The 24,263-nt window shown below is 56.0% G+C and overlaps 3 protein-coding genes across 7 annotated transcripts in view; 2 read left to right on the top strand and 1 right to left on the bottom strand.

Moving 5' to 3' along the window:
- PPP2R5D (protein phosphatase 2 regulatory subunit B'delta) overlaps nucleotides 1-4,485 on the top strand; it is a 27,548-nt gene extending 23,063 nt beyond the window's left edge. For 2 of the 4 annotated variants that reach the window (XM_063391717.1, XM_063391718.1), the window contains exons 14-16: nucleotides 826-898; nucleotides 1,341-1,457; nucleotides 1,784-4,485. In XM_063391717.1, the coding sequence (XP_063247787.1) occupies nucleotides 826-898; nucleotides 1,341-1,457; nucleotides 1,784-1,921 (328 nt within the window). In that variant the 3' untranslated portion in view covers nucleotides 1,922-4,485. Of the gene's footprint in view, nucleotides 1-825; nucleotides 899-1,340; nucleotides 1,458-1,783 lie in introns of those variants that run through there. The other 2 variants (XR_010079529.1, XR_010079530.1) reach the window with 2 other exon arrangements.
- Nucleotides 4,355-7,221, bottom strand: MEA1 (male-enhanced antigen 1). Its single transcript, XM_063391791.1, is given in 5 exon segments — nucleotides 4,355-5,025; nucleotides 5,092-5,206; nucleotides 5,286-5,494; nucleotides 5,497-6,168; nucleotides 7,176-7,221. Coding segments are annotated over 5 exon segments (1,206 nt in total). The 3' UTR covers nucleotides 4,355-4,861.
- On the top strand, nucleotides 5,782-24,263 carry KLHDC3 (kelch domain containing 3). Of its 2 annotated transcripts, none has more exons than XM_063391726.1 (11): nucleotides 5,782-5,916; nucleotides 11,365-11,576; nucleotides 13,761-13,937; nucleotides 16,073-16,188; nucleotides 17,510-17,581; nucleotides 17,802-18,015; nucleotides 18,273-18,359; nucleotides 19,500-19,608; nucleotides 22,958-23,031; nucleotides 23,381-23,459; nucleotides 23,634-24,263. In XM_063391726.1, the coding sequence occupies exons 2-11, from the start codon at nucleotides 11,423-11,425 to the stop codon at nucleotides 23,698-23,700; spliced, it is 1,149 nt and encodes a 382-aa protein (XP_063247796.1). In that variant the 5' UTR covers nucleotides 5,782-5,916; nucleotides 11,365-11,422; the 3' UTR covers nucleotides 23,701-24,263. The 2 variants fall into 2 exon arrangements, with proteins under 2 accessions (XP_063247796.1, XP_063247795.1); XM_063391725.1 differs by lacking the exon at nucleotides 5,782-5,916 and adding an exon at nucleotides 6,117-6,273.

Genomic DNA, 24,263 nt, shown 5'->3' with positions numbered 1-24,263 from the left:
TGTGAGCCTGTGTTTTCTGGTGGAGTCATCTGCTGCTGGAAACCTTGGCAGCTTCATTCTCATTGTAAGCCTACCTGACTTTCAGGAGTGTGGTGTTGTTACAGGGTATGAGAACTTCCTCAACATGGATAGATGGGGCACTAGAGAGACCAGTAGCTGGGCTGAAAGTCATGTAGGTAATAGAAATAAAGCAGAGATTTTAGTGCGAATGTTTAAAGTGCAGAAGAGAATAACAAGGGGTAGTGGATGCTCACCTCTGTTTGCAGCAAACATTCGCTGTCCTGGGATTTATAGGTGGCCCTGCTGGGCAGCCACTTCAAATGTGTGCCAGAATCTGTGCCAAGGTCAGGAGCTGTGCCTGGGCTGTTTGGACAGCTCTCTGCTGTGTTCTTGTTAGAGAGAGAAGGAGCAGTGGGCAGTGGAACCCCAGTTCTATTGGAAATTATAGTTTGTCCCTCTGCATCTGGGGGCCACCAGGAAAATGTGTTTGAAATCCAGACTGGTGTCATGGCATTAGCCCAGAAACCAGACACTCTGCTCTACTCCTGGCAGCACAGAGCCAGGGCAAAAGCACCTGTGCAGCCACTGTTGCACCCTGTGCTCTGAGGTGAGCGAGGAGCATGCCTGCCTGCTCTCTGCTAGCTGTAGTGTGTCCCCTCTCCGTGCCTCGTCTCGCCTGTAGATGTAGAATTAGGGGTCTGTGGATGACAGAGCAGCTCTTCCCCCTTGCCTGCACTTTGCTGCTGTCTCTTGCTTTTATCATCCTGGGCATGAGAGCTGTGCTTGCCCCAGGAGTTCACACTTGCTCTCACCCTCTCTCTGCAGGGGAAGGTTCAGGATGAAGGAACGAGAAGAAATGTGGCAGAAAATAGAGGAGCTGGCTCGGCTGAACCCCCAGGTGAGGGACAGCAGGACCTGGGATAAACGAGGCAAGAACGTGCTGGGGGCCTTGACCTGCTTCCTCAGCCCATGAGAGCAGGCTTTAGCATCTGATCTCAGTCCTGTGGACACTGCTGCAGCAGTGGTCTGTCTCTCCCAAAAAACAGTGTCCTGGGAATGTTGGCAGTGCTTTCTCAGGCTGTCCCTCTGTGGCACTGACCTCTCAGTACTGCCTTACAGGGAGCATGTATGTGTTCATGGGAACTGCAGCTGCACATGCAGCGTGCTGTGAGTCAGCACAGCACAGGAGAGGAGAGGATGTTCTTCCCTGCCCATGTCCCTACTCCTGCTGCTTTGGGGGCCAGAGGAGGCAGCTGGGAGAGCTGTGCTGTGTGGGGTGCTGGGAGGAGGAGTGGTGCTGGCTGCAGTGCTGACTCTGTGGCTGTGTGTGTTGCCTGCAGTACCCCATGTATTATGCACCTCTCCCCCTGCCTCCCGTGTGCTGTATGGAGACGGAGACCCCCACTGCAGAGGACATCCAGCTGCTGAAGAAAACCGTGGAGACAGAGGCTGTGCAGGTGCGTACCTGGCTCCATCCTTTCACAGCTGCCCCCAGCACAGCCACGACTGGCTCTTGCCAAACCTTCTGAAGGTAAACGCCACTGCTCTCACCCCTCATCATCAAGAGATCGACCTGTAGTCTGAGGAGTGGAGTTTATGTAACCTTCTCGCTCTGCAAAGAGTCCCAGCGGGGCTTTCTGGTGTCCTTTTGGTCTGTTGGGCTCTCAGCCTGTTCCAAAGCACGCTGCAGTGCCACTCAGCGTATCCTAGAGCAGCTGGGGTCAGAGGCTGAAGGCAGGAAGGGGTTTGCTCCTGACTCCTGCCTCCTCTGGTTTGTTTGCAGATGCTGAAAGACATGAAGAAGGACAAAGTTTTGCTGCGCCGGAAGTCTGAGCTTCCGCAGGACGTCTACACTATAAAAGCCTTGGAGGCCCATAAGAGAGCAGAAGAGTTCCTCACCTCAAGCCAGGAGGCTCTCTGACGGGCTCAGGAGCTGGCCCGGGAAGCTCTGCCCCTCCCTTTCCTCCAGGGGTCATGGAAATGCACTCGGTTCTCATGTATAAGTAAGGAATGAACATGGTGAGCTGTGCCTGTCCTCCACTCCATCTGCATACCTCCAGGGTAGATCTGGGTTTATGTTATAACGTGTATCTCACCACTGTCCTGTCCTCCTGCTTTTTCTCCGTCCTGCTTTTCCACCTTGGCTGTGCAGGCGTGAAGGGAGCCTGCCTGGCCTCTGCTACATCAGTCCAGGCAGGACTCGCTTCTCTGTGAGCTGCCACCTTGTTCTTACTCTTGCAGAAAGGCAGGGCCTTGCTCAGGCTCTGCTGGGCAGGGCCTGCCGTGCGTGGCTCCGTGCGCTGCTCCGGACTCCAAGTGCCCATTCCAGCACCCCTGCCCCGTGCTGCCTGTGCAGCTGAGCCCTGCCACGGGCAGAGGCTGAGCTTGGGGCAGAAGCAGAGCTTGTGAAGGCTCTGCTGCCTCTCCAGCCTGCCTTGGGGTGCAGCTCCACAGCTGAAGGCTCTTAATGTACAGCGGAGAAAATGTTTACTTCCACCTTTCATTTGCTACAAGCCCCTCATTGCGTTCCCCTGGCGGTGGAGTGGGGGTTCAGGGCTTTGCCACCCCCAGTTAAGCTGGGTGCGAGCACTACATACTCTTGCAGCCCTCCCTTCAGAGCATCCTTAGAAGCTCTCTTGTGAGAAAGTGAATTCCTTCTGCTGTTTGTGTTGGTCCGTGCTGCCTCATCTCCCCCCGATGTCTCTGGTTAATTGTGGGCCCAGAATTAACTTCCCGCTCTGTAGCAGGTGTCAGCCACTGACTTCTACCTTCTTCCTCTACCTGCTCAATTAAAATACTCCTGCAGCTCTCCCTTTGTCTCTGTATGCCATCCTTAGCTCTTCAGGCGCAGGGCTTCTAGGGAGCTTGTGCTGTTAGTCATTTGCACAAGCCTGTGTGAGCAGAGGGCACACCTCACGGGCTGTGCCCAGTTGGAGTGCTGTCTCCTCGTTATCACCAGTGGCTGAGCACCTCTGCTGCTTCGCTTCCGTGGGTGCTCTGAGCAAAGTTCGCTGTCCTGGTGCGCTGGCACCCGCTGTGGCCCTTGTCAGTTGTCAGTGGTGCTTCAGGGACTCGTGCTAAGGTAGCATCTAGAAACACTTGCTGATAGCCCAGGGCTTGCACAGTGCTGGGGAGCTGCTGTGGCCCAGCCTTCACCCGCTGTTGGTGCAGGTCTGGTGCCAGGCCAAGGTGCCACCTCAGGGGCTGGTTTGTCTTGGAGAGGGAGTCCCTGCTTCCTCCTGCTGCACCTTGCTTGGCACATGAGCTGAGGTGTGTTTGCAGCAGTGCAGGGAGCCTGTGGGGTTGGTGCTAGCCTGGGACTGCTCTGCAGTGCCAGGGGATGTTGTAGAAGGTTCTGGTGCATCTGCCTGTCCTCACCAGTGAGCCACTCGCAGGTGAGAGGATCACCCCCTCTTAACCCTCCTGCTGGTGCGCAGCACACCTTTCCTGGAGCCCAGGGAGGCTCCCTGCACCCGTGTGCCCTGCATCCCTGCCCGTGCAGCCCTCATCAGGAATGGCACCCTCTCTCGGGAGGAGCTGGGGGTGCCTGTGACTCTCCTCTGCCTCACAACGCCGCTCCGGCAGCAGAAACACCTCAGGGAGGTCCTCGCTTGTTCTGAACACTGGTCTGAGCTCGTGCGAGCTGCCCCTCGGTCCCCTCAGCCTGGCACAGGCGGGAGGGAGGGCTGCAGGCTGGGGCTCCTTCTGGCCAGCTCGGGCTCTCCAGCCGGCTGCTCAGCAGGGCGCTGAAAGCCAAGGCCTCATTTCAGATTGCCACAGCACGGCGTGCCCTCACTGGAGCCTGCTCACTGCCGGGCAGTGCCTGCCCCTGCCCGCTGTGCTGCTCTGCCTGCAGAGGGAACAGGATCGTGTGCTGGGCACAGGCTGGCGCTGCTCTGGAGATGATGTCTCTGCTGGCAGCCCCTGGCCAGAGCGGTGCTGCTGGGCTTGTGCCACGCGCAGGGGCAGGATTGTAACGCATCATGATGACGTGCTGTACAGCTTCGATGTGCCCATAGCTTTCTGTGTCCTGTTTTGGGTCAGGGACCTTAGGCTTAGTACCGTCACACCTTCCTTTGTTTGCTGCCTATCCATTCCAGTGTCCTGGACACCTCAGCAGGGACCATGTGGGACGGGGCAGTGCCCGCCCTCTCACAGTGTGCTGCTCAGGGCAGGCCTGCCCCTGCCTCAGTCCTTGGTTCTAGCGTTAGTGCTGCTCATTTCTGCCTACGCCTCTCCCCGTCAGCCAAATGGACAGAACTGGAGCTGCCTCTTCCTCTCCACCTGGCTTGCTCCTCCCAAGGGAAAAAGCAAAACTACTGCATTCACACCCTGGACACAAGTATTAAGCTGCTTACAGTTCATATGTACATATGGTGTACTTTATTTTCAGTAGAGCATTACATAATAGTATGAAAGTGTTGGATTTTGTACAGATGTCCCTGTATGTACAGAACTAAATAAAACCAATCTCTTGGAATGACACATCTTGCTCCATTGGTGATATTCCAACACCCAGACCCTATCCTGAGAGGAGGGGCCCTAGCCTGGAGAGTGACTCGTGGGTACTGCCAGCACGGGGCCGAGTCCAGTGTTTGTGCTGAGGGGATGTGGGCAGAGCCAGCCCCCTCGCCCCGTATCCATCCAGGCACGGAACCAATCTGCCTCCTCAGATCCACCACACGCTCATCACATGGACTGAGGCACCAGCCAGAACCAAGAAAAAGGAGCGGGAAGGACAATCAGACAATGGCAGTGGGACAAAGGGGAAGGTTGATACTGGCAAGTCCTGTCAGCGCCCGCCTCGGAGGCGGTGGGCGCTTGCAGGGCGGAGGGAGGGCCGTGGCTCGCAGCTCCGCGCTCAATCCCACTGCGGCCGGGGCCCGCCGAGGCTCTGCCGCGCTTGCAGCGTGCGCTGCACCACGTCCTTCCACTGCTCCTCCGAGATCTGGCTGGCCCAGGCAGGGATGCCCAGCGTGGGCAGCTTCACGCCGGCCATGGTCCTCTTCACCAGCTCCACGTGCTCTGCGAACGCAGCGGCCGTGAGGGCGCGGCGGGGCCCCGGGCGGGCGGAGCCGCCGTGGCGCTTACCTGCGTCCATGGGGATGGAGCTGCGGCTGCTCGCAGCCGTGGCGCCGTCCGCCGCCTCCTCCTCGCTCTCCTCCTCGCTGTCCACCGGCGGGTCGGGCAGGTGCAGCCGCAGCATCTGCGGAGAAAGGCGGGCAGCGGGGGCCGGCTCCGCGGGGGCCGCCAGCCCCGGCGCGGCGGGAGGCGCTGCGCGGTACCTGCAGCCGCTCCTGCAGGCCGGGGCCCGCCTCGCCGGGGCCCTGCTCCGGTTCCTGGCTCAGCGGCTGATACAAGTACCCGCCGCCTTCCTCCTCCTCCTCCTCCTCCTCCTCATCGCCGCTCCACCCCGCCGCGCCGTCAGGGCCCTCCGGCGGCCCGGGCTCCCGCGGACAGACGCGCTCGGGGCCCATGCTCCGCACCACCGCACGCACCGGGCGCGGCGCCGAGGCGCTGCCGCCGCCGCCGCCGCCCGGAACTGCCGCCGCCGCCGCGGGGCACTATGGGAGTTGTAGTCCCGAGGCGGTGCCGCGGCCGCCGCGGGGCACTGTGGGAGTTGTAGTCCCGAGGCGGGCGCCGCCGCCGGCACGCGCCGCCGGTGCCACCGAGCGTCGGCATCGAGCGTGGCCCTCTCGGTGTGGGCCGGGGCCGGGCCCGGCGGGGCGGGGAGCCCGGGGAGCCGCCCCTGAGGGGGGCCGGGGCCCGGCACCGCGGAAGGGCCCGTCGGGGCCGCGGCGCTCCGGCGCGGGGGGCGCCCGCGGACCCGGGCGGGGCCGCGCCGCACTACAAGTCCCAGAGAGCGGCGGAGCTGCTGGCGGAGCGGGGCTGTCGGAGCTCCTTGTACGGGTACAGGTACGGGCTGGGGCCGCTGGGGCGCGGGAGCCGGCGGGGCCGTGCCCGGGCTGGGGCAGCGTGAGGCCGGCAGGCACCGCCGGGCCCCTCCGTGAGGGCCGGGGCGCGGGGCCCGCCCGGTGCCCTCAGCCGGGCCCGCGGGCGGCACGGAGGGGCTCGGGCCGGGAGGGGCGGGCAACGGCGCTGGAGCGTGTCCGGAGCCGGGCAGAGGAGCTGCTGAGCGGCCCGGAGAGTTCGTGCTGTGAGGGGCGGCTGGGGAGGGTGAGCGGGAGAAAAGGGAGCTCGGGGGAGACCTCCTCACTCTCTACAACTGCCTGGAGGAGACTGTGCCAGCTGGGGGCCGGCCTCTGCTCCCAGGTAACAATTCACAGACAGGTCAAGAGCAAATGGCTTCAAGCTGCACCAGGGAAGGCTTTGGTTGGAGATTGGGAAAAAATTCTTCACGAAGCGGGTACTCTAGCATTGGAGCAGGCGGCCCAGGGAAATGGTCGAATCGCCATCCCTGGAAGTGTTTAAAAAAATCTGTGAAAATGTGGCACTTTGAGAACATGGGTTAGCGGTGGGTGGGCCTGGCAGTGTTGGGTGAATGGCTGGACTTGGTGATCGTGTTGGTCTTCTCCATCCTTAAAGGGTTCTGTGACCCCACATGTCCCTGTCCTCTGTGTCAGGGATGCTGCCCCTCTGCCCTGGCACGGCCTCTGCTGCGCCTTCTCTCCCCATGCCGCGGGGTCGTGTGGTTTCAAGCCATTTATTTGTATTTATTCTCTCACCCGGTGGTGGCTGGCGTGGGGCTGCGTGCTGGTGTTCCCAGGGAGAGGAGGGCTGGCACCTGTGGAGCCCGGCAGAGCACCCTGCCCGGGGATCAGTGCCACAGAGGGGCAGAGGAACAAGCTGATGGAGCCCTGGGTGGAGCAAGAAATGCCCCACTGGCTGTCGGCTGGGCTTTCCCGAGCCTGCTTCCCAGCCCAGGGTCTCAGCTGGACAGGCTGAGACCAATTCCGTGCTGGGGAAGTGGGGGTCAAGCAGTATCTCCAGAGCTTTGGCACATCCATAGGGAAGCTGGGGTTTGGGAAGCAAGGTGAGGAGTAGAAGCCAGCTCAGTAGGTGCAGAATTTAGGCAAAAATAAGTCAGCAGTGGGCAAAGTATTTGGTGAAAGCTAAGGAGATGGTGAGGCTGGCTGTAGGGGTAAATTTGTGCCTGAGCAGCGCGGTGTGTGATTCCCCTGGCTAACAGAGCTTCCAGAGCAGACTGGGCTCACGGCTCGGGGGCTGTTCTAGCAGTGTCTGGTTCAGCTGGAATTGCATTGTGAGTGCCCGAGCTGGTGAATGTGCAAGCTTGCAGTTCCACACTGCCTTAGCACAAATGCTCCAAGCGTGAGATAAATGTCAAGCACAAGTGAAGAAAGCGGGTTGTTCTCATGTTATCTCTGACAGTATGTTGGGTGGGCTTGAAATAGAACTGTCTATATGGACTGCTGTGAACTGGCCGGGCTATTTTAAGGGTTACTAAACCTTGTGGCTGGTGTCTTTTGGGAGACGGGGCTGAGGCAGCCACACGGTAAGATCGGCTCTCTGGAGCAGCTTTGCAGGCTAGGCTGCTCTTCTTGGGGTGCTGCTGCAATTCTGGGGGTGGCAGAAGGAGTCCTTGAAAATCCAGGCCACTTGCTGCTGGGTTTCTCCCCTTTGCTGCGGGAATTGGATGAAGCAAGGCTTCAGAAATGGCACCAGGTTTCCTACTGTGTGCATGGAGGAGTGAGAGACCTCCGTGAGCTCCCTTTGAGCAAAGAAGGGGATGCAAGGATATGTGGCTTTGTTTGAAGATTGTCACCTGGCTGCTGTACTTGGAGATGCTCCGTAGCTTTCTGTCTTGAATGAAGTATTTTCAGAACTAATTGCAGGGATTGAAAATAGTAAGCCTAAAGCCAATGGAGTAAACAGGTGAAAAATCCAACTAAAACCTATGATGGCTGGGTTTGGGTTTTTTGTCGTTGTTTTGGAGATCTTTTCCTATCTGTGCCACAGTGCTCAAGTCACCACAACAGCTGTGGAAGACATGCCAGTGAGAGATAATGGAGGGATGTTTTTGTGGCTCTCACATGCCCACATGCTGTGTTGTTAGGCTCTTGTTAGGTGTAAGCTGGAGCAGCTGGGATGAAGGTGGTTTCAGGCACTAAGTGCATCCTCAGGCAGCAGCACAACCACAGATACAGGAGTGCTGTCTATAGGTCCTGTCTTCCAAGCATGCAGAGCTGAGTTAAATCTGATTGTTCCCTGTCTTAGCTCAGGTGCTTTGTGCCAGAGGAACAACTCACTGCTGTGCTCGCTTAATTTCCATCAGGCACTTCCCCAGTAAGTGAAGCCTATCCTGGATTTTAGAAATGTTCTTATTCCTGGCATTCCTGGCTAATGGCAGGACCTGCCAGGGTTTCAGAATTTCTCTGCATCCTCTGTATTTATTTACTGTATTTCTGGGTAGGTCATGACAGACCAGGGAAATTGGGAGTTGTGAAGGTTGCATGGTTGGAAGTAAGAGATTTGTGAGTTTTGGAGCGTGGAAGTGAGGAGCTACCGTGGGTCAGTGGAAGCAAGAGGTGGTTTGAACAGAAGCTGTGATTCTGTGTGTCTCATCCTGCAGTGCCCTCCCAGTTCCTGAGACAGTTTGCCTCTGTCTTATCAATATTTTTGTGTTCTATAGCCTACACTGTTGTTGGTGTCCTAAATGAGAAACCACAGAATGCACATTTTGCATAATGTCATGTTGTACAGTTGGGGGAAATTGTCAGTCAATTGTCTCTTCTCAATTTTGCTGTTTCCCCTCTCTCCTTGGCCGTGTCCTCTGTGATCTTTAGAGAAATCTAAGCTGTAGCTTAATGTCAAGTGCACTTCTCCTACTAAGAAATCCTCATAGGAATGAGATTCAAAAGTGGTTTATTTATGTCCTCATTTATATCCTATAAATTATCATTGGAAATCAAACTTGAAATGGAATTTCACAGTGTCCATAGTTGTAGGGCAGAAAATACAGTTTTTTCTCAAAATATGTGTCTAACTCCTATTTGCAGACAGTGCACAGAGTGGGGTTGGAGAAGGAGAATGCTTTGGGACAGAAGATGGGACTAAAGAAAGGACAGTAAACAAGGCAGGAGAGGAGACTCGGGCTGGGCACAGAAATCTTGGGGTGGAGTTGAGGACACACCCTCGGGAGCCAGGGCTGTGCAGGGAGGGAGAGGCCGGGCCTGTGTGTGGCTGGAAAGGGGCAGACACATTCCCGGTGAGGCCAGGAGGATGTGGTGGTGACAGTGGCAGAAGGGGAAGGCGGGAGTTGGCATGGACGCTTTTATTACGGCGTGGGGAAGAGCACTTGGGGCTGGAAAAACCCTGAGAGCCTGTTAAACCCTGTGTTTTCCCTTGACCCTGTAAAGATGACCTCACACTCCTGGTCATTCGAGTGTTGGTGTGAGTGTTTGCTTTCCTTGGCTCTGAGGAGGGGCAGCGGGAGCTGTGCTGGCAGAGCTCTGTGCTTGCTCCAAGGGGTGTCCCAGGACAGAGCCAAGGCAAGCACAGCCAGCGTCCATCCCTCTGCCCTCGCCACCCTGCAGACCTGCCAGTCACCTGGGAAGCACTCGTCTGAGGAAAGACTTGCCCAGTAATTGTAGCAAACAGCATTTCAACACTGCTGCTTCCACCTCAGCATCTTTCTTGCAGTGCCAGGGATCGGGCCTGGAGCTGCTGTTTCTCAGTGGAGAATCCCAAATTAACCTTTTGGGGTGAGCTGCCTTTGGACTGGAACAGCAGAGCTCCTGTGGCAGTGACAGGGCCAGCAGCCTTGCACCTGGCTCAAGGGGAGTCCCAAGGGTGAAGAGGAGTTTTCCCAGCCTTTCTGACAAAAAAGGCAGGGGCCTTGCTCCAATGCCTCCCTGCCGTGCCAAGCAGCTTCTCTGCCTCCCTAGGAGCCAGGCAGAGAACTTGGAAGTAACATTCATCCTCTTGGTCCTCCTGGCCTGGGCTCAGCCTGAAGGGTATTGAAAATATTGATGCTGATGATAAAGAGCAGTTAAGCTCCTTGGGGAGTCTTTTACAGAATCACTTAAACAAGAAGAGCTGATGAGGAAAACATTGGTTAGATTTTTCAGGAATAACTTGTGACTGAGGCAGGAAACAGATTTAGATACGAGAAGCCTTCAAAATAGCTTGGAAGGTGACTTTGGTGGGTTCCATGGAAACTCATCTGTTCTGTGGCTTTGCAGAGGACTTACACAAGAGTGCTGCCTGGCTTAAAAAAAATAGTGCTTAAGGAAAAAACCCTCAAACCTGCTAGATGTGAAATGGAAGCATGGGCTGTAGAACACGGGGGCTGTTCCGGGCCCTCCTGGAGCAAAGCTTGCTGTGACTCTCTGTGTTAGTGACTGCAGTGTAGGTTGGGGTGCTTGCTGCAGGAACAGGCAGCTTTGCAGGAGAGGCTCCTGTTAGAACAAGGCTGCAGGATGGGCTCTGTTTGGGCTTTGCACATGTCCTGCCACTGTAACATTCACCTTCAGAGCATGAAAACAACTCGAAAATGAAATAACTTTAAAGGCTAAGACTGATCATGGGATGGGAGCATGCTGACTGACTCTCTCAATAACCTAGAACCAAGAAATAAAAGAAGACCATTTTATTTGTGCCATCTGAAACACTGACATCTCTTCTCATGGCTGTTTTTCAGCTGGGAGAACACTGTTAAAAATCAAACTGTTAAACTGTTAAAAATCAAAGTGACCTGCTGTTTCAGAAGTGCTTGGGCAGGACTCTGCTCTAGATCCCTAGAGGTGAAGGAGAATCTCTGTAAGAATCAGCTGTGGTGACTTCTCTAAGATATGAGCTAAGCCAGCTATTTGAGGAATGCAGGATATGAGTTCCCTAACAAGATAGGATGCTACAGAATTCTCATAGTTACGCCTGGATCTGCTGTGGGAGGAAAAGACCTTTTCTGAGCATTAGCAAAGAGTTTTCTACCTAGATTGGGGGTTTTCTGCTCTCTCATGCCTAATTAGATGGAACCCTAGTGCTCAAATCATGGACTCCAAATGCTCATGTTGTCACCCACCCCCACAATGGGAAGCCGGTTGCTTTATGCTGGGGTGGTTCTTTCTGCTGTTTCGTTGGGTGTTTTATTTAACGTTTCCCTCTTGTGTTTCTCAGAAGTGACCCAGAGGACACGCTCTTCCCCTGGGTAGGCTCTCGCTGTGTTTCATTCACGCACACAAGTGGCTGTGACATGGCACAGCCAGGCCCGAGGTGCTTGGCTGGGGCTGAGGGGTTCTGTGTGCCGGGGAATCGCTGCCTGCTGCTCGGAGCCCCGCGCTGAGTGCCCTTCCCGGGAGCAGCGTTTCCCCTCGGGTGGACGGGGCACACGGAGGCGGGAATACCCTCAGGACGGTGAGGTGACCGTGTCCGTGTGTGTTGCAGAGCGGGGAGCGGCGGCGGGGCAGCATGCGGCCGCGGCGCGGGCGGCGCTGACGCGGGGATGCTGCGCTGGGCCGTGCACCTGGAGGGCGGCCCCCGCAGGGTGAACCACGCCGCCGTGGCCGTGGGCCACAAGGTCTACTCCTTCGGCGGCTACTGCTCCGGGGAGGACTATGAGACGCTGCGGCAGATCGACGTGCACGTCTTCAACGCAGGTACGCGGCTCCTGCGGGGCACGGGGGCTCGGCGGGCGGGGCTCAGCCACTGCCTCTCTTGCCTTCTGCTGTTGTTGTACCCTGTGCCACGCTGTCTGGCTCTTATTTCTCCAAAGGGCTCTCAGAGCAGGTAGGAGCCTCTTTCCTTGGGCAGCCTTGCATTCTCAGCTCCGGGGCAGGGCACAGGGGGCTGTGGTTCATCTGACTCAGCAGGATAAGGACCCACTGAGCAGTCACACAGCCAAGGCTCGGTGTGCCCTTGTTCTCTGTGAACACAAACTCAGCGAGGTGCAGAGGAGGTTGAGGTGGCTCAGGCCCCCCTCCAGTCTGCAGCACGTCCATGATCTGCTGCCCGTGGTGTGGAAGGAGCAGGGAGCGAGGCAGTGCCCTCAGCTGAGATTGCAGGTGTGGACACCTGAGCTGTTTCCCTGTGGGGGTAGCTGCCAACTGGTGCCAGCATGATGGAGTCAGCAGGGGCACGTGGCTAGGAGGGCGCCTTCCCATTTGGGTAACTGCTATCATGGAGACTCACAACATAGCTCAGAAAAGCATCTGCAACCAGAGCCATTTGTGTGGGATAGCCAGTACCTGTCATGAGGTTGTGCTGGCAGAGGCTCTGTCTCTTGATGGATTGCTCCTTGAACTGAAGAGGTTACTGAGCTGGTCCATGAAGTATTTCCCTGTAATTAATCAGGTGATTAAAAGAAATGCACAGGTGCTTGGGTGGCTCCAGCTAAGCACAGCCAAGAGTGGCCCAGTTCTGGAGGCTGGACAGCGTGCTGAGTGCTCTGCTAACACCCACATATGGACAAAGCCAGTCTGTCTGTAAGATGCAGTGAATCCTCTCCCTTAAGACTGGTGTGCAGAAGGGATAAAAGCACTGGTTACAGAGGCTGCCAGGGTGACCTGCTCACAGTGAGGGCGGGTGCAGCTCAGGATCCTGTCAGCAGTGACATCCACCTCTGTCTGAGGGACTGGGCTTTCACACTCAGCACAGCTGAATGCTGCAGAACGTGCCAAGTGGAGCACTCTTCTGGGGAAGCATAATGACTGTGCCCAAAGGAATGCTCCTGTGTTGTCCTTCCTTCTTACCACTCCCAAGTATTAAAGTGTCAGAATGCTGCCGCCACCACACGGGAAGTGCCAGTGGCTGCCCAGGCCCTTGCTCAGCTAGCACTGTCAGGTGGCAGGGCTAGAGGCGAGATGATCTCTTGATTTTGAATGATCTCTTGCCAGTCCTCCAAAGGTGAAGATGTGTTTTAGGTAGGAAGCATCCAGTCTACCTTGACCTGAGCACTGGATGTGCTTCCTCGGTGCCCTTGCGGCCCGTGGGGTAGATGCTCACCTTTGGAGATGCCTGCCTTTTCCCTCTCGCTGTGTTAGTATTTCAGAGGCCCTGCAGACTGGTTTGTGCTGTGTTTTATATCAGCCCTGTGTAGAAAACGACCCTGGAGGCTGTATGTGGCAGAGGGAGGGTGACAGCTCCTGTTGTGCAATGGCTGTGTAACACTTGCTGGGCGCTTGCACTGTCACCAAACCCTGTCATACCTGTTGGCTGTGGCTGCTACTGGACATGACACACAGGAAGGGGAACCTGCAATCACAAGGAACTCCTATTAGTAATGCAAGGGTAGCAGAGAGATTGAGTACAGATGGGGGTGAAGGAGACAGGCCGCCACCTCATCTGTAGCTCCTAAACAAAAGCAAACACACCCTGTTTCTGCAAAGCTGCTGCATTTCTTTACTTAAACTGTGCTTCTGCAAGTGCAAGTGATGCCTTCAGGTGCTGCCTTGCCTATTACAGCTGTGAGTTATTCCTGTGCTGCCCATTCTTCCAGCTTTGAGTACCTTCAGCAGTCTCACCAGCTTGAAGCAGTGTCTGCATTTATGGTCACCTCCGTACTTTTTCATTTTTCTTTCCCTATTTCTTTGTCTGTGTGCTGTAACTTCACCCACAGCGTAGGATGAGCCAGAGTGGAATCCCTTTCAGTGAATTATTGTAGGACAGAGCCTGGTTTTGTCCTCTGCATTAGCTACTGCTTGGGGTCAGACACAGCTTTCCCTTGTTTACTCGACTGCCTGTGCACCTTGTCTCGGGGTGGAAAGCGCTGTGCAGGGTGAGTTCTGAACTGTGGGCAGTGCAGCAGGCTCAGCCCCTGACGTGGGTGTACCTGGTGTTTGCAGTGTCCCTGCGCTGGATCAAGCTGCCTCCAGTGTGGACAAACAGCCGGGACCACGTGAGGGAGGTGCCCTACATGAGGTACGGGCACTCGGCGGTGCTCATCGACGACACCGTCTACATCTGGGGCGGCCGCAACGACACCGAGGGAGCCTGCAACGTGCTCTACGCTTTCGATGTCAGTAAGTCCCCGCTGTCACTCCTGCCTGCCGCGGCTCTCTCCCCCCACTCTGCTCCCCAGCGTGTTCTCTCGTCCCTTGGGGACAGCCTGGAGGAAACGGTGTCCCTGTTTCAGCAGTCTGACGAGTGGGGTGTGGTGGCCGTTGTGTCTGCATGCTTGAATCTCTGTCAAAGCCTTTGGGCACAGATCACTCACCTTGCCTAATAATGAAAATGGTTTCTTCTGTTAGCTTGGTGTGCTCTCTCTGCTAGTAACTACAACCAAACTACAACATGTTCTCTCTGTATGATGGAGTATTCCTTAATTGTGGCTGAAGGTTGAAGCCAGAAGGGGCTGGGCTCTTGAGGATTGTGGTTCCTCTCCAGTACGGTCCTTCTTTCTGAAGGCATCAAGGAAAGGCAGGAATAAAGCACAGCAGTAGTCCAGGACAGGATGGCAAAGTCAGGGAAGACATGAGTCAAGCTAGACAAAGCTGAGAAATAAACTCCTTGAGCCTTTTGGCTGGCTTCTCCATAGCACTGCTGCAGCCCCTCTGGAGAAGAGGCACCATCAGGAACTGCATGGACACAAGTGTCAGGAAAGAAAAGGAGTGTGTCTGGATTCTGGAGGCAAGTCCATCTAAATACTGGCCAGTAACTGCCTTGCTGGACTTGCAAGGAAGCTGCTTGCTCTGGAGGTTGGCCAAGGGGTCTCTCCTGTACCAGGAAATACCTCACAGCTTGTGGCACAGGGTTTCCCCCTTGCTTCCCCTGCATGCTGACACATGCAGCTGGGAGGCCACCAGGAAACCTCTGCCTACACAGAGGCTTTGTCGTGGGCCCTGCCTAGTCTCCCTGCAGGCTCCAGGGCTTTAGCATTAAGTGAAAATTAACAGCAAGCCCTGCTCCAAACCCTCTCCAGCTGTCTGTGCACGCAGGCCTGCCATTCCTGGAAAGTGAGGCTGGCAGTCACAGTCCCGTGTCTGCAGTGTAAGTTCCACTGCTGGAGTCACGTCAGGCTAAATAAAGTCCTGTCTGAGGGCAGCTTTGTCCCTGTGGTGTTGAGCAGATCACAAATCGAGGTCTTTTCTGTCTCTGGTTTAACGTGTTGCACTCGGGTGAGCTGTTGCTGACAGTGTGACTGAGTTTGGAAGCAGCCCCAGGGAGAAAAGGAACTTGATAGCCCCGAGCTGTCTCACCAGAGGCTCCCCAGGGGTTCTGCCGACCTTACAAGACCCTCTGTGTGTGCCAGGTGGAGCATAGGTGGGCAGGCCGAGTTCAGGGAAGCCATCCTCGTGCTTTGGCCCCAGTGTTAGGAGTCTCTGAAACAAGCACTGCTTTTGGCAGCCAAGGGCCATTAGGGAGGGTGCAGGGAATGTCTCCTGCAGCCTTGAGGCTTATCTGTGCCTCCCTGAGCTCTTGGGGCAGGTGCCTGTTGGCACTTGGCAGCGAGTCGCTGCCTTGGCTCTGTGCAGCCCTGGCAGGGAGAACAGCTCTGGCTGGATTTTCAGTCATCTTCTAAATCAAGGCAGCCCCTGGGGTGTGCAGGCTGAGGGGCTGAATCTGCCTGGCTCACAGGCAGCACTGGGAAGGTGGAAAGTGAGGAAGAGGGGGTGAGAATGTGACAAGTGGAGCAGATAAGACAGGGAGAGCTGCACTGCACAGCAGCCAACGTGGAGAGCTTGTAGTTAAGTGATTTCTGTCTGGGTTTGAGAGCTATTTCTCCTCAGCCTTGCTCAGTTGCTGAGCATCTCCTCACCATGAGGTCAGTGGAGCCACTTAGCATTATTGCTTCATTGTAATAGAAAGTGTGAATGCAGAGCTGATAACTGACTCACGAGTACACTTGGGAAGAGATTCAGTAAAAATAACATTGTTCAAGCTGTGCTGCACTGCTCACACTTCCAATGTGAGCTCTTTGTCAGGTCTGGCAGTGGGTGGCCGTGCCCAGAGGCTGACACTTGTGTCCCTGTGTCCCTCTGTGGGGGCTCAGGCAGGCAGCCTTGCCCAAAGAGGCTTGCAGCCTCTCTGGCAGAGCAGGTGCTGTGTGAGAAAGCAAGAATGGCTTTTGCCTTAGAAATCAAGAACAGCGGTAACAGAACTTTGCCAGCCCAGCCCCTGCTGTGTTTTCTGAGCGCTGCCTCCCGTTCTGTTTCAGACACGCACAAGTGGTTCACGCCCAAGGTGTCTGGAATGGTGCCAGGAGCGCGGGACGGGCACTCAGCGTGTGTGCTGGCCAAGAGCATGTTTATCTTCGGAGGCTACGAACAGCTGGTGAGTGGTGTCTGTGACTGCTAATTGGTGAGCCCTGCGGGGAGAGGGTGTTGATACCCAGCACTCTGATAGAGGCAGGACACGGGGTTTGTGTTCCCAGTCACTGCCATCCTGTAACACAGCAAAGTCAGGGCATCAGCACCCGGGTTATGCTAATGGTTTTGTGGAGAAGATGGTGGGAAAAACAATGCCAAAAAGTGTTGGATTTCTTGTTAACTTTCACAAAACATATTTACCACAAAGAGTTAAAGATACAAATTCTTTTTCTGGCTTATTTCTCAGCCAAATGTAGATACGTAAATACATAACATTTTTAATAAGTATATATTGATCTACGTTTATTTTAATTTGGCTCAGAAATGAGCCATAGAAATCACTTTTTGCAGTGGTGCTGTGAGGTTTTGTCCTAGTCTGGTGCATGTTCCCTGCAGTCTGTACCTGCTCTGACATCTTGCTGATCCCTTTCAGCAAACACTTGGTTGCCTTCCCATTAAGAATACCTTGAGCCAAACCTTCATCCTGCAATACCTGTCAGTGTGCCTAATGCTCTTTCTAGCAAATCCTTATGATCTGATCTTAAGAAGCAGATAAATATAATTTCAGCCTATGACCAGGTTCCAGAGAAGATGAGCAAAGTCACGCCTGTTTGTTTGGAAGAGAGCTGGGGCTCTGCTCCAGGAGTCTCTGGGTTATTCCCTCTTTTCTGAGGATGATAGCAGGCCAGCTCCATTGTATTGATCACAGCAGCAGGAGAGGTTCAGATGTGTCTTGTTTTTAACCAAATAAACCAAATAAACCTCTGTCTGTCTTGCTGCTCTCCACCTTGCCTGGAAGAGCAGGAGTCCACGCTCTTTGTGTGAATGCATTCTCTTCCAGGCAGATGGGCTTTGTGGGACCTCAGAACCTGGAGTGTATTTGGTGCTGGATGTTCAGCTTCCCAAAAGTAACCTTAGCTTCTGCATCTCGTTAGGTGCCCTTAGCAGAGCCGGCATTCTGTCCTGCCAGTGCCTCTTTTTTCTGCTGCTACACAGAGAGGAGGCAGGTTCCTGCCATGGATGTATTGTGTGCAGGACAGCCCTTGGGGAGGAGCTGAGCACCAAACAAATGGGAAAGCTGCAGGCAGAGACAGGACACCTTGGGAAGAAACAGGCTTTGCTTTTCTCTCGTTGAGTGACGAGTGCTGCCCGAGCAAGCACCTTGTCTCTCAGGAAGTGCTGACTCCAGAGGGATGCTCCAGGTCTGCAGGCAGCATCCTTTCTGGGACTGGATGTGAGCAGGCTTCTCCGTGCCTTTGAGACCAAGCTGCTTGTCTGTCTTCCAGGCTGACTGCTTTTCAAATGATATCCACAAACTGGACACCACAAACATGACGTGGACCTTAATCTCTGCCAAGGTCAGTGCCTGCTTTTCGCTCTGCTTTGTGCAGGAAGTCTTGCATCTGCTCTTCTCTGGAGTAGCTGCCCACACTTGTCTCACAGCTTCTGGCTGCTGTGGCTGGGATCTGCAGGATGGGAAGTTCTCCAGGAGAAGGCAGCCACCCAACTTCCCCATCAAGATGTGTTATTTCCCTGGGTGATCTGCACTTTGTCTTTGTTTTTCACTCTGCCCTCCAGGGCACTCCAGCTCGCTGGAGAGACTTCCATTCAGCTACCATCATTGGAACAAAGATGTACGTGTTTGGTGGCAGAGCTGATCGTTTTGGGCCCTTCCATTCCAACAACGAGATCTACTGTAACCGCATCAAAGTGTTTGACACAGAAACCAACTCGTGGCTGGACTCCCCTCCCACTCCCGTGCTCCCCGAGGGCCGGCGCAGCCACTCAGCCTGTGAGTGTGGGGGTGCTGAGCGTGCTGGAAGGAAATTCCTGCCAGCCTTGGGAGGGATCTGCTCTGTGGCTGGGGCTGGGGGTTAGCCAGGGCTGCACAAAGCCCAGTTTGTGTGGAAGCTGCTGCCCACCGAGGAGCCTGGCACACCACACTGCACGTGGAGGTGCTGTAAGGAGGGGGGCACAGCCAGCCCCGCTCTGCTTTGTGTTTGGCATTGGGTTGGGGGCCCCTCTGATGTCTGTGCTTGCTCCCTGCAGTCAGCTACAACGGGGAGCTCTATGTCTTTGGTGGCTACAATGCACGCCTGAACAGGCACTTCCATGACCTCTGGAAATTCAATCCAGGTATTTGAACTCACTGCAGTGACAGTGCTGCGGGCCCTCGGGCGTGGGAGTACTCACAGGAGCAGACTGTGCAAGGAGCACTGCCTGGGGAATGGCTCCTGCCTCCTCTGACAGCAACTTGCTACCGTGCCCCTTCCTCCTCGGGATGTTTCCAGATCTCAGTGAGAAAGTGGAAAAGGAGATACTGCTGAAAGACAGATTTCACTGGAAAAGCTTTGTCTGGTCTTAAATACGCAAAAGTACTGACAGAAGAGAAGTATGGGGAAGCAATGGGGTTAGGGAAGAGAGAGACTATAGCTGGAGAAACCATTCAGCTTGGGCTGCAGGATCACCACCTCAAACTGTGCAGCAGAAGGGATGGTTCTTCAGCTGGTACCCTGAATATCAGTCAGCTGTTTTGAGGTCCTCAATCTTCAGGCACATTTCACTGTCTAGATTTTGTTTGCTAACTGCTTTGCACAGTAAAGTTACCTGAGAGCAGCCAGGCTGATTGTGAGGTGGTGTGAGAGCTCCCGCAGGTTTCAGTCCTGTGCACTGTTGCCCCCACATCCTCAGCACAGAGAGCAGCAGGAACAAAGGCGGCTGTGTCCCCCTGGCTGCTGCACCTCTGCCGGGCGCTCTGCCATCGCGGTGTGCCAGCAGATGGAGCTGCTTCCCGGCTCTCCCTGCTCCAGTCCCGGCCGAGGCAGGCTCTGGGAAGGGAGGCTGCCCTCTGCTCCTGCCGCTCTGCCCAGCACAGCCCCGGGGTGTGGACCCACTGCTCGGGCTTGGCCAGTGGAGGGGCCCTGAGCAACCTGGTTTAGTGCAAGGTGACCCTGCCCGTGGCAGGGTGTGGAACAAGGTGTTCTTCAGGATCCCTTCCTGCCTAACCATTCTGTGATATGACTGCAAATCCTGTCTCAGCAGGCAGAGCTGCAGGACTGGGACTGGCATCTAAGTGGCACTTGAGTAACAGCCCCACAGAAATGCATCTTTTGGCCCCTAGTGAGGAGGCCAGGGGAGAGGGTGGATATTGGCTCGTTGGTGTCTGTGGGGTGGTGGGCTCTGCTCTTCCTGTGACCTGTTTAAATTCCTGACCTGCTTATAGCTGCCTTGGCCAGGCCCTCGTGACAAGCTGGTGCCCTCTTTTCCTCCCTCCAGTTTCTCTTTCTTGGAGGAAGATTGAACCCAAGGGAAAAGGGCCATGCCCTCGCCGCCGGCAGTGCTGCTGCAGGGTGGGGGACAAGATCATCCTCTTCGGAGGCACCAGGTGAGTGTGACAAGTGGCTCCTGAGAGGCTCTGCCACTCCTTCAGCAGTGTCCCTTCACTCTGTGACCACGCCGGGCCAGGTGCCCCTCAGAGGCACAGGGCAAGTGTCAGTCTGTCTGACAAGTGTCAGTCTGTCTGACAAGTGTCAGTCTGTCTGACAAGTGTCAGTAATCATGTACATCAGGGCCCCTGGAAAAAGGCCGTGGAAGAGACTGAAGGTGTCATGGGAGCTTGTAAAGCCTCTGGTGACAAGCAGAGCCAGCAGGGTGTAACAGGCTGCTCAGGAGGGGCTGTGCAGCGCTCAGGCTTTCTGGGAAAGAGGAGGTGGGGACAAGACAGGAGGTCCTGGCTGACAGAAGGACACATATCTCAGTCTGCTGTGCCAGGGCAGACCTCAGACTGACTTATCTTCACCCACCTGCTGCCCTGCTTCTTCCACCAGAGCTGCTTTCCTCAGCGGGCAAGTGTGGGTTCTGCTGCCAGGCTGCAGGGGGATGTCTGCTCAGCTGGAGCTGTTTGAGGAGCCTACACACATGACAAGACAATGCTGCCTTCTGTGCCAGGGTTCCTTAGCAACATTTCCACTCACAACAGGGACCTGGTGTTATGGATTTAGCTGTCAAACACTGGAAGTGACACTGTCAGGGCAGCTGGATGTGGCCAAGAGCCTTAACAGCTGCTACAAGAAAGGAAGTGGCCTATCACCAGGACACTCTGTGCTGTCTGGAGTGACAAACTGCAGCTCTGGAGCACAGTCCTGCTTGCCAGTGTCTACCTTGCAGAGACATCTTAAATGCTTTCAGCTCTCCACATGGTCTGGAAAGCTTTGGGGCTCTCTCTGGGATCTTGGCAGTGGCTTTTTGGGATTGCTTCTGAAGCCAGCTTGGGGCAGAGAACCAAGCAGGACAGGTTCTGCTTATGGCCTGACCATACTGGTGTGTGGTGGGCTGAAGGGGCTCCAGGGGTTCAGGGGGGTGTGCTTAGCTGTAGGATGCTCATGTGAATGTGTGAGGGAGTGCTTAGTGCAGGTGAGGCATGCAGAGGTGCTGAGTTTGTCCAGTCTTCTCAGAAGACACTGCTGCTGCTCAGGACAGCAGAAGGCTGGGTAGGGCTTTATGGAGTTTTGGGTGGCCCCAGAATCTGTGCTGTGTGTAGATCTGTGTTACAGCAGCAGCTCAACTGTGATGTTAAGCCTTGGCACTCCTGGGAAATGCTAGCAAACCACAACAGATCTGACACCAGCTTTTTGGAGTTTGGCCCACCCTTTCCAAGATGGAAAAGGCGTTTTCCTTGTCTTCTCCAGTGAACCACTTCAGGATTCAGAACTTGTTTCTTGAGTCAGGCTTCCTAGGTCGATTAAGCTCTTGTTTCTGAAGCCAGGCTCAGCCCCAGCAGAGGCCCATAGATGAGCCCTAGTGCAGGCCCAGAAGAGCTGCCGGCAGACGGGAATGCAGCCTGCCTGAACAGGAGTGAGGGTCCTGCAGGCCGGGGAAGGGGGAGGCGGGGGGGCCGTGCTGCTTCCTGTGGCATTATCAGGTGTGTTGTGGAGCTGCCTGGAGATAAGGGTTTTCCAGGAAGTGGCTGTAATGGAGAACTCCCCGCGGTCTGCCTCCTGACCTGTGCTCCCGGGCGGGGGGAGGGCTCGCCCGCTCGGGCTGTCCCGCAGGGATTGTCAGGATGAGAGGATTCTCTGAGGCAGGCTCGGCTTCCAGGGAGCACGGGGGATGGGCGGGCAGAACGTGTCCCTTTGTGTCCCGGCCGCCCTCCCGGGGTTCACACATCCTGTAGGCTGCTGCAGAGGCACCTCTGCGGGCTGCTTGCTCCTGTGGCACCCAAAGCTTTGTTTCTTTGGCAGCCCTGCCCAGAGCTTGGTCCTTTTGCCCCGGCTGTGGTCCCTTGCTGTGGCCAGGAGCAATCCACCCCTTGTATCCCGTTTAAGGACCAGGGAGCTTGGTGTCCCATTAGCTGTGTCACAGCTGTGGCCCTGCTCTGGGTTCCTCCCAAGCCCACCAGCAATTCAGTGTGCAGAGACCATCCACAAGGAAGAAGGCAGGGGAGAAGGAGTGCCATAAAACAGTTTAGCTGAAGAGATGCTGATCCAGATTTGGCTTGAGACTGTGTTTCCCCTGACAAGGCTCTGAACCCTGGCTCTGGTGAGGGACCAGGGGCTGTCACTGAGGGCAGGGTGAGCTGTTTTGCAGCTGGAAGGAGCAGTTGTGCTGGGCTCTGGCTGGCAGAGGTGTCCTGCACCCTGCTGCCTGGGAGTTGCAGGGGGTTGCCTGGTCTTGAACTCCAGGCTCACCCTGCTCCTTGCCTTTTGGTGATTAAACCACAGACGTGGTGCCTGCCGGCCTTCCTTTGATAGATAAGGGATGGTCTAGGGTTTCCTGTGACGTGGATGTGAGATTAGATTGTGGAGTGGCAAGCACACGAGGTGCAGTTAAGGGGGCTCTGGCCTGTATCCGGGCAGATGGGTCCCGTCAGCAGCAGGTCTGAGGGCTCACTAAGTTGGTTTGTCACAGACCAAAGCAGGACTCAAAACACTTTTCCTTTCTTTCCAATCCTCCAAACAACCGTCAGCCGTGGGAGTGTTTTCCCCTGGTTCAGAACAGGCTGGTCTCTCTGTGCAAGGAGCTGGAGTGTCCAGTCTCTCAGGGGCTTTGGTTGCTCCACCGAGACCACTGTGACAGGAAACCATAGGTGAGGCTGTCTGTGCCCTGGAAATGGCTGCTGCTGTTCCTCATTAGTGTTCCAGGACCAACATCAAATGGGAGAATCAGCAAAGTGGAATTGGTTTAAAATGACTGCTGCACTGCTCAGTGCTCAGTTACAGTCTTCCGACATGGCATCCCCATTTTGGCACAACCCCTCCAGCTGTGGCTGGAGTCCAGAGGGATTCCTGAGTCGGACTGAGGAATGTCTCTGCTTGCCCTGCCATGAAGACGTTTTCAGGCTGCTTTCTCTACACTCCTCTTGCAGCATCTCAGTGGCCAAGCTGAAATAATTGCAGTAGATCTTAACTACATGAGAACAGGCGGGATGGACAGGTGAGGTGAGGGGGAGGCCCATGGCTGCAATCACCATGGCCATCCCTGAAAAGGAGGCAGATCCTGCATGCCCTGCAGAGGAAACGCTGTGGGGTTCTACTCCCTGGCTCTGTGCAGCTCTGCCTGCTCTGCAAGGAGCTAGGAAAGTGAAGACTTTGGGTGCTGCTTGAGACATCAGAGGGGCAGGAGGGATCACAGGGCCCCTGCATGGGAGAGGAACACTACTGGGCTTGCTCAGCCCTTGCCGAGCTGGTGTATGAGAATTCTGGCACTGACTGACACGTTCTGCTTGGTTTGTGCAGCCCATCTCCGGAGGAGGGAATGGGTGATGAATTCGACCTGATGGATCACTCGGATCTCTACATCCTCGACTTCAGTACGTGAGCACTCCTGCCCAGCCTGTCCCCCTTGCCCCCAGGTGCCCTGTGAGCAGCCCTGCTGGGAGGCACCCGCTGTGCCCTCTGTGGCTCCAGGGCCATGTCCTGCAGCTGTGTCTGACAGTGTGCTCGGCTTCAGGCAGAGCAGCCAGGGGTGCAGCCGTGCCCTGTGCGCTCTGCACGCACACCTCTTGTGGGGGCACAGACACCGCCCCAGCCCGTCCCTGTGTGCCCTCTGCCCCTCAGACAAGGCTCTGCCCCGTTCCCTGTGGCACTGCCTGCACGATGCTGGAGCCTCCACGGTGTGCAGTCAAGGCCTGCTGTGGCTCCACTGCTTTCTTTTCACAGGCCCCAGTCTGAAGACGCTGTGTAAGCTGGCAGTGATTCAGTACAGCCTGGACCAGTCCTGCCTTCCCCACGACATCAGGTATGGTGTGCCCTGCTGGGAGCTCACTCCGTGGGTGCTCCTGAGGGCTGCCAGGGCCCTGGCACTGTGCACCTTTGAGGAGGGCTGGGCTGGGGCTGACACGAAGCAAAGCTGCCCCAGCCCTGGGCACTGTGCGTGTGCTTTCTCTCAGTGCCTCCTCTTGGTGTGTTACAGATGGGAGCTCTCAGCCATGACCACGAACAGCACCATCAGCCGCCCCATTGTCTCCAACCAGGGCTGAAGACAGCTCGTCCTTCTGCCACCCTGCCCTCACCCCTCCACATACTGACCTCTTGCTCCACTGCCTGCATGAATTTTTAGCCCTTTCAAGCAAGGAATGTGTGAGCTCGGTTTGTCTTGCCCTAGCTAGGCCTCCCTCTGCCCTTGTCACGCTTTGGGCAGCACGAGTGGACAGGCAGAGCTGGCCACTGGGGCAAAAACTGCCTGGCCCCAGCAGCACAGCCGTGACCCCTCTCCTCACCGGTGGCTCCAGAGCTTCCTTCCCTTTGCCTGTGGAACTGCAGCTGTGCTGTCCGGTGTGCGGCCGCTTTCCAAGGGCCTGAATCAACTCTTCCCACCAGCCATGGCCCTGGGGTTGATGTCAGGGTCCACCTGAAGTGTTCCTGCATTGCCTCAAGAGAGCAGAGCCTCCACTCCTGCTCCTGCCAGCACTGACACTTCCTGGCACGAAACGGCCGGCCCCAGCTGCAGGCTGAGCCCGGCGTGGGGCCCGGCTGGACACTGCCCAGCTCCCACTGTGAAACAGCAGCCGGGGGAGTTTTATAAATGCTGAGGCAGACGTGG

Source organism: Prinia subflava, chromosome 2 (genome assembly GCF_021018805.1).
Source record: "Prinia subflava isolate CZ2003 ecotype Zambia chromosome 2, Cam_Psub_1.2, whole genome shotgun sequence".
Taxonomy (NCBI): domain Eukaryota; kingdom Metazoa; phylum Chordata; class Aves; order Passeriformes; family Cisticolidae; genus Prinia; species Prinia subflava.
Note: the sequence above shows the minus strand (reverse complement) of the source record. Positions and strands in the feature narration are given on the sequence as shown.

Excerpts from the sequence above, each read along its gene's own strand:
- KLHDC3 (XM_063391726.1), top strand. The coding sequence starts at position 11,423 with ATGCTGCGCTGGGCCGTGCACCTGGAGGGCGGCCCCCGCAGGGTGAAC. Across the intron at positions 23,032-23,380 it reads TCTCTACATCCTCGACTTCA|GCCCCAGTCTGAAGACGCTG; the intron begins GTACGTGAGCAC and ends TTCTTTTCACAG. Across the intron at positions 23,460-23,633 it reads TGCCTTCCCCACGACATCAG|ATGGGAGCTCTCAGCCATGA; the intron begins GTATGGTGTGCC and ends GGTGTGTTACAG.